At 38.6% G+C, this 13,207-nt stretch overlaps 1 protein-coding gene across 1 annotated transcript in view; it reads left to right on the top strand.

Annotated features, from left to right (window-relative positions):
* FZD3 (frizzled class receptor 3) overlaps positions 1-13,207 on the top strand; it is a 66,208-nt gene that overhangs the window by 9,688 nt on the left and 43,313 nt on the right. Inside the window, exon 2 of the mRNA XM_040965984.1 lies at positions 435-966. Within this exon, the coding sequence (XP_040821918.1) occupies positions 778-966 (189 nt within the window). The 5' untranslated portion in view covers positions 435-777. The remainder of the gene's footprint in view (positions 1-434; positions 967-13,207) is intronic.

Raw genomic sequence — 13,207 nt, 5'->3', positions numbered from 1 at the left:
AGATATAATTTGTGACGAATGAAGAGTTGTTACCATAGACAAGAAGATAAGCCATGTGTTACTTAAGAAACTAGGGAAAGAAAATTAAAAATTTTTATAGGCTGTGTAAGTGGGACCAGAAGGCTCCAAACATAAAGAAATAAATGTGTTGACTCCCTGATTTTATTAGTTCACAATGTTATTTGTTGAAATATTCTATTGTACCTCACAAAAATATGAAATTTTTACATTAATCAAATTTTAATGCAGTTTAAGGATTCCTTCAGTATATCTAGAGAATAAATAATAAACAGGAAAACTATGTCTCAATGATATGTCCATGTATTTAGTTTTAGATCAGTATGATATTTCTTATCAAAGATTTTAATGCCTATTTCATAATATTTTGATAATAAATGACTAATTTCTCCTATTTTCAAAATAATCTCTTTCAGATAATCCAGTCAAAGGAAGAAATAGCTCTTCTCCTAAGATGGAATCTGTAGTATGGGAATGTGGTTGATGAACTTGATATGTTGATCAGATGTGCCCTATGTAATAAAATGAAAAGAAGAGACAAGATGATGTCATTTTCCCAGATTGTGAAACCAACAACAAATGCCTTTTGTGAGATAAAGCTAACAAATCTCTGACGGTGCACGAGTATTTAACTGTTGAAGAACTTTACAGCGAGATATTAGAAGAAGTATTTTCAGGCTGAGACCTGCAGGTGCATAAAGATCTAAAATTTGTGTTGAGTAGGCTGATCATCCAAAATCTCACTCAGATCGAGCAAAGATGGCTTTTCGTTGGATCGTCTTCTGTCTTTGGCCCTTGACCATGTTTGTGGGGCATATAAATGGACACAGTTTGTTTTCTTGTGAACCTATTACCTTGAGGATGTGCCAAGATTTGCCTTATAATACTACCTTCATGCCTAATCTTCTGAATCATTATGACCAACAAACAGCAGCTTTAGCAATGGAGGTAAGGCTTCATCTCTTCTTCGATACATCTTCAATAATGGCTCTTATTTTGCTTTGATAAATAACTGTAAAAGAATATTACTTTAACTTACACTTAAAATTTGTATGTTTTGCTTCATGCTTTAATAGATGAAGGATTCTTATTTGGGGAATGCTGCATTTATTTTTTATTTGACTTCTTAATTTTCATTATAGAGGTGAAGGGATGGGGATTGCAGACGCATGTGGACCACTGGTAGGGATGAAGAGGATGTGGAGGGGGAGAAATAGGTGTAAAATATTCCTTGTTTAGATACTCTTACAAAGCAAAAATTTAAGCACTGAAATGTAAGAGATTGGTCATTCAGAAATTAAATATCTCCTGGGTTTTTTTTGCCTAGTAGATAAAATAATATGAATCAATTATTTTATTGAGTTCTAAATATGTGTTTTAAAAAATGAGTTTTTTCTTCAACCTTTAAGCTTGTACTATGTGAATTTTCTTGAATACTTAGGATGACTTCCTGGTTGTCTTGTGTTCATATCAACTTATGAATAATAACTCCCAAAGAATTATCCTGTGCCTGTATATACATTCTGTGCCTGAAGTATGTGTGTGTGTGTGTGTGTGTGTGTGCATATGTAGGAACTAGAAGGCAGTAAGCATTGATTGTATGGAGCACACATTTGAGAGCTGAACAGCCTGGGTTTCAATTCCAGCTCCAGCAGAAGCTGTCTTACTCTGGACAAGTTATGTAAACTTTTTCACTGTAGTTTCTTTGCTTGTAAAGTAGAGCCAGTAATCACACAGGGTTTTGCAAGTACAAAATGAAAGCACGAGCATATGTACTTGATACATAGTAAGCATTCTATAAGTGATAACTTACGCTGTTTACATCTCATCTTCCTATCAGTGTAATTTTATGATATGGTAGAATGGTTTGTACTTTAATCCATTTTTACAGTGCTTTCAGCAAATGGAAACATGCGTGCTTTAGAATGCTGCTTTTGAGAATAAAATTCAAAGGCTCATTGCTCTGAAGTTAAAGCCTTCAGTCTAGGGAATTTGTATAAGAGTGTTTTACATTTATTTTGAAACATTGAGGTAGCAGCTTATATGCAAAAATATTTGAAAATGCTATTGAGATTGAACAAGGAGTTTTTCTGCTCTGCCTTTAACAATACAAGGTCTGCCTGGTAAAGAGGCAAATTTAGCATAGACTCTATATTAGGATATATGAAAATGAGAATTAGTTTAGTGAGTTGGTTTTAAACATAATAGCTTTTGTTATGTACTGAAGTTACTGACTTTCTCAAAAAATTGAACTAGAAATAGAATTATTTCTATTATTATAATTTGTAATTCCTTTGGAAAGCAAATAGGGTTTAAGAAACTAGTCCTTAAGATCTTTGTACTGACTTGCTTTATGTTTTTTTTTTGAGATTTTTTTTTTTACTGGAAAAAGTCAGATTTACAGAGGAAGCAATTCATACCCCAAGTGGCCACAACGACACTAATATATCAGGGCTAGTTTAAGTTCTGATAGCTCCACTTCAAATCTGGTTCCCTGTCAATGCACCTGGGAAGGCAGCAAGAAGATGGGTCAAGTCCCTGGGCTCTGTACCCACAGAGATCTCGAGGGAATCCTAGGGTTCTGGCTTTGAACTTGTCTAGCTTGGGACGCTGTAGTCATTAAGGAGTGAACCTACGGATGGAAGATCTTCGTCCTCCGTCTCTGTATACGTATGCAGAAAGTGGAGAGTGAGAGACAGAGAGAGAGAGAAAAGGAAGGAGAGAAGCAGGGCAGAGAGAGAGAAAGAAAAGAAGGAAGAAAGGAAAAGAAGGAACTTTTACAAAACAAGCTTTGGTCAGTCTTCTTAACATTCCTGAGCCTTGTTTTCCTTCGTTTGTGAAAAGACAATAATTGTGAAAATACCTCACAGGGTAGGAAAGAGATTCACATAATGGATAGTTCAGAGTAGCTGAAGCACAAATGCTAATTTCATCTCCAATTGGACTTTATCTAGAGAGACATACTAACAAGATGATATATTAACTTCAAATGAACTTGTATCCTTAGTTGTATTATCCTGGTGGGCTCTCTCTGATAACCAACCCCAAAGAGGTTTTTGTTTTTTTTGTTTTTTTTTTTTTGTAATGTGATATTTGTTGCAATCTTTTGAGTTTAAGACTTTCTGAGGAGATCATCTAAGTGGGAAATAGTTTTTGGAGAAGGCTCTAGTGACTTAATGTAATGTTGTGGGTGGCTGGTTATTGCCTTGTTGAAATATCAGGATGCCGATGCCACTGACAAATTCATCAGATAATAAGTACAAGGGTGTAAAACTCCTGTAGTAGCAAAGGACACAAAAGCTCCTTAGACAATATAACATGGTCAAAACTGCTAGTGGCACTTCCACTTTCACACTTCTGTCCCTCTGCTGATCCAGGAACTTTGAATACATGTGCCAGCTTTTACCAGGAAGAAGTAATTGGAGTAGACAATCCTGGTACATTCAGGAGTGTTCAGTGTGAGACTAAATAAGAAACCATTGAAAGATGATTTCCTGGATGTAGCCTCTTCGGGAGGCGCAGACTTTTGAGCCCACCTAGAGTCCTTTCCTCCACTGATGCTTGTTGAGTTAAAACGAGTCCTTGAAACGGAATGGTTTATGACAGTAAGCTAGAGATGCCAAGGATGAGAGAAATGCAGATTCTGAACTATATGATGTATTAATTTTCATTTTATTTGGAAAGTAGAGATCTTCCTTTGTTGATTGACTCCCTAAATGCTCACATGTGGGAGTGGGCCAGGCTGACACAAGAAACCTGAAACTCAATCCAGAAGTCTGAAACTCAATCAGGCAGTGGATATTCCACTACTTGAGCTGTGTCAACTGCTGTCTCCCAGATGTGCATTGTCAAGAGGCTGCAATTGGAAATGTAGCTGGGACTCAAACTCAAGCACTTGTTTATGCGTTATGGGATATGGAGGTTTTAAGCAAAGTCTTAGCTGCTGTGCCAAACACTCCAGGCTACTTTAAATTGGATTATTCATAATCAAAAAATTGAATATCTCTTATGTAGAGAGGACTCTAATTAAGCGCTTTCATTGAAACTGGGACATGTTTAAATAAAGTGTAAACCCATTGAGTTAGGAAAGAAAAAGAAAGACCATGTTACCATGTTAATTTTTGTGTCCTTGCTTTCCAAAGCACACATATCGATACACCAGCTGACGTGCTAAATATTTTGAAGTTCTCAACTTGATATTTCTGTTTTTATGCTGGATATGGGTAAGTTTAGATAGAGAAAAAAATTCCTCATTTCTGAGACTTTGAAAAAGTTACTTATTTGAGAGAGTAAGAATAAGCTCACATCCCTGATCGTTTCCTAAACGTCTACAGTGGCTGCCCAGGACTGGGGCCAGGCCAGTCAGTAGCTTGTGCCAGGAACTCAATCCAAGTCTCTCTTGTAGGCGACAGGAATCCAATTACTCAAGCTATTGTCACTGTTTTTCAGAATCTGCTGTAAAGGGAAGTTGTCGTCAGGAGCTAGAGGCTACTATTAAACTGGGGTGCTGCGATACAGATTGTGAACATCTTAAACAATAGGTTAAATTCCTGCCTCACATTTCTGAATTTTCCAAACCATTTTTAGCAAAGTTGGAAATGGTCCAAGATGGGGATGATAGTAAGTTGTCAGTAACCGTTTTTTACTGAGCCACCTACAATGTAGGTAATAAAAGAGATGCGGTATATACCTGAGCCGTCACCTTCTGTTTGCCAGAATGTGCATTATCAGGAAGCTGGCATTAGATATGGCAACTGTGACACAAACTCACGCACTCTGGTGTGAAACTCAGGTGCCCAAAATGCCTGTCTCCTCTCTCTTTCACATGCTGTAGCCAGTAAGATTAAAGCTGATTAGGGGCCCGGTGTCGTGGCCTAGTGGCTAAATTCCTTGCCTTGAACACGCCGGGATCCCATATGGGCGTGGGTTCTAATCCTGGTGCCTCCACTTCCCATCCAGCTCCCTGCTTGTGGCCTGGAAAAGCAGTCAAGGACAGTCCAAAGCTTTGGGACCCTGCACTTGCACGGGAGACCTGGAAGAAGTTCCTGGATCCTGGCTTTGGCATAGCATTGGCCGTTACGTCGGATGGAAGATCTTCCTCTCTGTCTCTCCTCCTCTCTGTATAACTGACTTTTCAATTAAAAAAAAAAAGATTAAAGTTGATTAAATTCAGTTTCGATTTGGAGTAGAAACAGTAGGATAGGTGTCTCATAGGTGGTGTAACCTATTCCTGCTAAAAACCAAAAACCATATATCTGATTGTTAATTTTGCTTGTAGTGTTAACAGCCATTGATCTTTTATTTTAAAGATTTTTTTAAAATTGCAAAGTTGGATATACAAAGAGGAGGCAAAACAGAGGAAGATCTTCCATCCGATCACTCACTCCCCAAGTGGCCGCAATGGCCAGAACTGTGCCGATCTGAAGCCAGGAGCCAGGAGCTTCTTCCAGGTCTCCCAAGTGGGTGCAGAGTCTCAAGTCTTTGGGCTGTTCTCTACTGCTCTCCCAGGCCACAAGCTCGAAGCTGGATGGGAAGCAGGGCTTCTGGGATTAGAACCATAGCACATATGGGATCCTGGTGTGTGGAAGGCGAGGACTTTAGCTGCTAGGCTACCACGCTGGTCTCCACTGATCATTTTTTAGCTCAGTAACTTTATTAGCGGTTTGCAGAATGGTCATATTCTATCACTTCTCTAGAATGTTCTAATTAGTTATTGGATTACTCTCATGTACAGTTGATACTCATTTAAAAAAAGAGAATATGGGGCAGACATGTGTTGCAGCAGCTTAGGTCACTGGTTGGGAATCTTGCATCCCTATCAGAGGGTCTGGCTCGAGTTCTGGATGCCCTGTTTCCCACCTGTCTTCTTCCTTATGCACATCCTGGAAGGTAGCAGAGGATGACCCATGCATGTGTTGGTCCTTGCCACCCACGGTGGTAGACTCAGATGGACATTCACGTGCCTGGCTTAGGCCTGATCCAGCTCTAGCCATTGTGGGCATTTATGGAGTAAACCAAAGGGAAAGAAATCTTCTTCCTCTCTCCCTGTTTAAGTAAGCAAAAAATATTTTGAAAAAGTCAATTTCTATTCATTGTCAGAATAAGGCACTAATACCCAAGCATTTTCCAAAGGCAGCCAGTGACTTCAAAGTTTCATTATAAACTCAAATTTCTCACATATTTACTGAGCTTTTAATTTATTGTAGTCATTATTGTTTTGCGGGCTCAAAATGTAGTGAGAACCTTTGCATCATAGTTTCTGATTAAGTTTTATCCACTTCGTAATACTTTGAATCATCAATTTATTTAGGTTTCTTTTTGTTGGAAGTGATAATTTGAGATTCTTATCTGGGAGCCAGGTTTAGTCATTTTTAGGCCTTTTTGTGGTTATAGCTAGAAAAAAAGTTTTCTTTTTCTTTCTTTTCTTTTCTCTCTTTCTTTTTTCTTTTTTTTTTTTTTTTTTTAAGAGAAAAACCATTGAGGCTAGCATTGTGGTATAGCAGATGAAGCTGCTGCCTGTGACACCACCACCCTGTAGGGGCACTGATTCAAGTCTGATTGTACCCTTTCCTATCAAGCACCCCGCTCGTGTGCCTGAGAAGACCATGTACGCATGTGGGGGACTCAGATTTAGTTCCTGAATGCTGGCTTTAGCCTGGCCCAAACCCAGCCTTTGTGGACAGTTGAGTAGTGATGCAAAGAGTGGGAGGTATCTTTTCCTTTGGCTCTTTCAAATAATTTCTTTCTTTCTTTCTTTCTTTCTTCCTTCCTTTCTTTCCTTCTTTCTTTCTTTCTTTCTTTCTTTCTTTCTTTCTATGATGGGTTTATATTGATGCACTCAATTTGAATATATTGTTTGGACTGGCTTGTGGCATAGTGGTTAAAGCTGCCTAGATTGCCAGTGTCCCATATGGATGCTGATTGGAGTTATGGCTGTTCCACTTCCAATACAGCTCTCTGCTAGTGGCCTGGAAAAGCAGCAGAAAATGGCTCAAGGGTTTGGGCCTTTGCAACCATGCAGGAGACTGGATGACACTCCTGATTTTTACTTGGTCCAGTCTCAGATGTTGGCAGCCATCTGGGGAATTAACCAGCAGATGAAAAAAAATCTCTTACTCTAATTTTCAAATACATAGATTTTTTTAAACAAAATATTACTAGGTTTTTATTAACATGTAAATCTGTATTTTTTCTCAAAATTACCTGTGTACTATATAATACACATAAAATAATCTTATAATTGCCTATGAATGACGATTACAACACCAACCAAAGATTTTTTTTTCTTGGCTACATAAAATATAATCGAAAGATGTAAATCAAACCACATTTTTTTCTTTCTAGAAAAAAATTGTATCGCTTCTTGGGCTTTTGGCTAAGATCAAGTGAAAAAAATTGTGTTTTGACATTGAAAAAATTTTGAACTAAACCTAATAACATTGACTTGTGTTATTTATTCCAAAAATGCTATTTGTAACTCAGTGTTCCAGTTGTGTCTTTACTAATAAAAATGTTTAACTCACCATGGCAGTAATAATTTATAGTAAGTCTGATACCAACAGTGGAAAGAATTTGTTTGAAAAATGATACAAAAATCTTTTTGGATTTAGTACAGTACATTTTGCAATTTATTACATTACAGAAAAGAATATACACACAGATTTATCATTCTGTATATACACACTCCAGAGAGTCTGCAAGTACCCGTAGTGTTTCTTCTCTTACACTGAAACTTTATCATACAATACATTGTAAAGTTTTAGAATAATGATAGCAGTATTAATGCCAATATGACAGTTGAAAACCATATATGATTTCTTTGCACTTTTTATGTCCTCTAGGGAATGAAATTATTGTGGTATACAGATTGGGTTGAAGGCCAGTCAGGAAAAGCCACTGTTCCTGCTAGGACAGGAGGTGAACTGAGTAGGGCTGGCTCATGGACCCACTGGTATGCACAAAATCTGGCGTTGGGAGAGGTTCTGATGAAGGAGCCTGGGCAACTCCTCTGGCAGGACACAGACCCTGCAGCTAAGCGCAAGAAGCATGGTAGGAAACAGCCCAGAACAGGCCATGTAAAGTTTCCCACTGGCATACAATTGGCATGGGTCGGGGGAAGACCAGGCTAAATCTGTCCACATCATCCACTGGCAAATCCGAGCACCAGAACAGAGTATGGGTTGAGCTGGGTTGGGTCACAACAAAAACCAGTGCACAATACGGAATGCCAAGGTGAGGTTGCCTGTACCAGATGTGACCGCAGCACCCAACCAGCACACATGAGAACCAGGAAAGGAGGGAATGGAGCCGGCAGGGGATTATGGGGGGGGGGGGTTTCCCTTGCTGGACAGCTACTCCCAATGGAGAGCGTGGGCTGGGATGGGGGCCGACCAGACTAGGCAGGGCTACAATCCCTTGGGCCTCATGTGAACTAGATCAGGGAAAAGCCAGGCTGGGCTGATTGTTCCTACTGGTGCAAACTACAGTTAGAGTGGGTGAGGGCTGTTTGGGCTTAGCTGCAGCATCAGCTGGCAGAAGCTGGCACTGGGGGCCAGTTCTGTCAAGTCAAACCACAGAACTATCTGGAGAGTGCATAATCCGGGGGTGGGAGAGGCCTGGGAGGGAAATAGTGGGCTCCTCCCTCTTGGGTTACCACTTCCAAAGGAGGGCATGAAAACTAGGACAGGGGCTGGGGTGGCTAGAGAGAGAGGCACCCAACATCATCTGTGAGGGCTGGATAGTTGAACTGGTTAGATGGAACTAAGCTTTAATACCCATTGACATGTATGAGAGCCAAATGGGGTATGGGACAGACTGGACTACTGCTACACATACTGGTAAACCACGGTAGAGGGCGGGCTTGGTGGGGGTTATTGTGGGTCACTCCAACTAGGCTGCAGCTCCCACTGGTTTATGCGAGGGCTAAGTGTGTGCTGGGAAGAACCAGGCTAGACTGCAACACCTATTGGTTCCAGTGGAAGATAGCGCTGGAAACAGAACCAACCCAGCAATTGCAACCAGCAGCTGATCAGGGCGATGGACTGTGCCGGGACCTGTACTTGCTAGTACATACAAGAGTCTGGTCTGGGAACACCTCAGACAAAGTTTCTTTGGAGATCTCCCCAATCAAAATGCTGGACTCAGAATCCTAACCAAGAAAAGACAGAGGGCAGAACAAGTCAATTTACCAACTCAGCTATGTTTGCAGTGAAAAACTGGGCAAAAGGAGACTCTATGACGGACTGTGTTAATCAGTGGATTCTTCAAAGACCTCATCGTGCTTGGAGTGGTGAGATTGGCAGCGATTCATAACTGTTGCAATATCAAAACCACTTGAGCAAGACCCTCGGAGCATGCCCCACATCCGGGACCTGGGGAAGGTGGAAGACTGGGCTGGGCTTCTCCCTTAATATCCCCCTTTACCTCAGATATATGAAGGAAACACTATGGAAGTACTAGTCTTACCCACTTTCCTATAGTCTTGAACCTTTTTACCCTAATTAACTATGTAAAGGTTGTAAAAAATATAATAAAAAAATTATTGTGGTATAAAGTCAGTTAACTGCTATTTTTCTGTATGATTAAACTCATTGCACATTTAAGTTTATATGTTTCATTTAGGTTTTTAGGAGTGACATTTTTATTTAAACTTATAGTGTAATTGTGTTTTTAAGCTTACATTAATAAAAAAAAAGGTACAGTTAAGAGTTTTTGGTTTCTATCCTTCTCACTTTTACCTTTGTTCTTTCCTTTCCTTTAAAAGTAACAATAATTAAGATTTGTTTATTTGAAAGATGGAGATGGAGAGAGAAAGCGAGAGCTCTCATTTGTAGGTTCATTCTCCAAATGCCTAGAACAACCAGAGCAGGGCTGGCCAGGCCAAAGCTGGAAGGCAGGAAGTTAGTCAGGATTTCCTAGCTGGTGGTAGAGCCCCAACCCTGTGAGCCTCCACCTGCTGCCTGCTAGGATGCGTCAGGAGTGGAGACACAGCTCAAACCCATGAGAAATATTCGTGGAAATACATGGTAGGAAAGGTTTATGCGTGGGTTTCAATTTTTTTTCATTAAAATAAACCTATCTTTCAATTGCATTTTTTTCCACATACTTTTTGGGTGAAAATGAAATTTGGAAGAGGAAGACTTCAAGCCCACTTTGTAAGATTAATGAAACAGATGTTAGCTGTCCTGTTTTATCCAGCCACCAATGCAAAACCTAAGGCTTAGTATTTATTGCATATATTCTGGTTGAAAGACTACACTGTAAACAAGAAGTTGGTGATGTTTCCACAAGAAAGGATGTTCTAAGATGATGGGAAGGGCATCAAGGAAGATTTGTAGTTGCAGGTGGTATTTGAATGGACCGTGAGAGACAATTTTAGGTAGTGGTTGAAGCTTTAAGACAATAAAATAACATGTACGCAGTAATTATTAGCATTTTGTGGGCAGCTCTTTAAGAAAATGAAATTTATTATGTTTGTACTTTGAATGTTTTTGTCTTTCAAATTTGTGCATTTTATAGCAGATTTGCTTTCCTTTTTGTTCAGGGTAATAATAAGGTGGCTTTGCCTAAATCAACATTCTAGTGAAGCAGCTTGAGAAGGCTGTGAGTGGGGAAACCAGCCAGGCACTAAGAAACTTCTAAATTGAAAAATGTACATACACATGGTGGAGAATATATGACACTTAGTCATTTCTGACTTCAGAAACTTTTGGAGTGTTTAGTTTCTTTGTGTAACAGATTGCGTCAGAGGAATACCTTAAAACGCTTTAGATTATTAAATATAGTAGAATTTTATTTCTAAAGACAGACCATAACTTAGTACTATTCACGATATTGAAAATATTACGAGTTTACTTCCGAAAGAAAAGTCAGGTTTACCGGCGGCTCTGGGAACTCCAGTTTGACTTGAGGATGAAGATGTTCCTGTGACAATGACAGATTTCTGTAACAAACTTACTGAAAGTCTCATATTCTGTTATAGGGCATTTTTTTAAAAAATTAATTAAGATTTGCAAAAAGAAATAAATCTGTTTCATGTTATTACAGATCTAAAGATCATTTTTTAAAAATACAAAATCTTAAACTTTTAAGCCTTATCTCACTAGGAATTTTATTGTTACAGAAATGAGATATTTAGAGGATCTTATTTTTAATAACTTAAAATCTTCTAAGAAGTTGTTTTGGGGAAGTTTCTTATTCAAACTTGTACCTGAGATAGCTATGAATACTGTTCCTTAGTTTTCAAAACAATTTTACATGTAGTTTCACATTTAGTGAATATAATCATAATATTCCCAAACTCCTTAGGTGCAGTTTCTATGGTTACCAGATCCTTTGTAGAGGGACAAAGGTTGGAATTCTGATTCTCTTGAGTCAGATTTTGGCCTTTGACTCTGTCCTCTTTTTCACATCCCTTGCTCAGCTTGGGCTGTTGCTATGCTTGGAGGCTTGTCAGCTAGCAGGTTCCTATGGTAACGGGAATGGAAATTTGAAAGAAGAGAGGGAATGAGAATACAAAGGCTTGGTTGATTTGAATTTGAACAAAGAATGGAAGGTTCCATGTTGTGCACCTTTGTTGCAGAAACCAGAAATTTAATTTTAGAAAGTTGTCTTCTAGTTTGTAAACTTCCTGTACACTGCTCTTGATTTAGTCAATGGAAGTTTAATGTTTAGGGAGTACTAACAATGTTTTAAAATTCAATCAGCTAAAGCTCTTTTTTTCTGCTTCACAGATCTTTAATAGTACCCCCTGTCTTATACTCGGCTTTTCAGTTTTTTTCAAGCTCTCTGACTTAATTCTGATTTTGCCAACACTAAAAAAATTGTTAAGGTTAAAAATCAAAGCAGTTTGATTTGTTTTGTATAAGTTTATTGAGATGTAGTATGTATGCAAAAAAGTACACATGGTTGAAGTTTTCAGTTTGATGAATTGACAGATATTATGATACCACCACCATACAACCAACATATAAAAGATTACTGCTATCTGAACAGCTTTGTTTCTCTTTGTAACCCAAACCCCTTCCTATTCTCTGTACTAAATGATCAGTCATCTAGCATTAGGGATTACTTTTCATTTTCTGGAGTTTTATGTCAACAGAATCTTAACTTGTAATTTTAGATTTCTGATTTTCACCAAGCATGGTGGTTTCACTTCTTAAAAATGTCAAGCCAGTTGACTTTGTTAAGACAGTTGAGAACAGGGAATTTTTGCAGGTTCCTCATGCCCACCAAATGGACCTGTAACAGCTCTGTTGTCTTTTGTCCATTATTTGGTCCCATTAAACCATCAATTAGCAGTGCTGTATATGATGTGCCTTTTTATTTATATGCTATTAAGACAGTTTTGCAGAAGCTTAGACGTCAAGGAAAACAGATTGGTTAAGTATAAGGCCCTAGATAGGCACGGCAACATTTGAGCAATCCCTGAGTCTCATTCCCTCTCCCCCCAAAGTATATATAATAGAATTAATAGTACCTACCTTATAAAATTTTTGTGAGTTAAATGAGATGATGTGTGTAAGGCACCTTGAAAAATGCCTAGTCTTTAGCCCTGAAATGAAAGTATTAGGATGTGGCATTTCAAACAAGTCTTACTGATTTAAAGCAAGGTTAGAAGCAAGGAGTTGCATGCTCAGTGCAAGCAGCATAGAATAGTCATTCAAATCAGTTTTGTAGTTTACAGTGGGGTTCACAGATGGGGGTTTTAGCAACATTGTTGCATAACAGTATCTGCTTGTTTGATATTTTATAGTTTGCTTATAATATTGCCTAGCAAATTTGAAACTTTGGAACTTAAGTCGTACATAGGCATCTGCTAATGATGTGTGAACATATCAACATATGTTGTAATCTTTTAACTTTTAAAATAATTTTTATGTGCAACTCATTGTGTATGTTTATTGTTACATATGTGAATATGCATATGTGTTTAGTCCTTGCAATTTAAACCCTTGTACAGATTTGCGTTACCTGCATGTGGTCAAGATACAGAGCACCACCACAATGTTCTCTCATTATTCATCTCTCCCTCATCACCTGTCCCGAGCCCAGAAAAGCATGACTCTTTCCCACAGTGTGATTTTGTCACTTTGAGAGTATTGTATGCTAACCTTTTCGGGTGCTTTGGCAGAATACCACAGATTGGGAAGCTTATAGAGAAATTTACAGAGAATTTTCTGATAATTTT

Source organism: Ochotona curzoniae, unplaced genomic scaffold, assembly GCF_017591425.1.
Source record: "Ochotona curzoniae isolate NIBS_2020 unplaced genomic scaffold, NIBS_Ocur_1.0 scaffold_4505, whole genome shotgun sequence".
In the NCBI taxonomy this organism is placed as follows: Eukaryota; Metazoa; Chordata; class Mammalia; order Lagomorpha; family Ochotonidae; genus Ochotona; species Ochotona curzoniae.
This window is presented reverse-complemented; position numbering and strand designations above follow the sequence as displayed.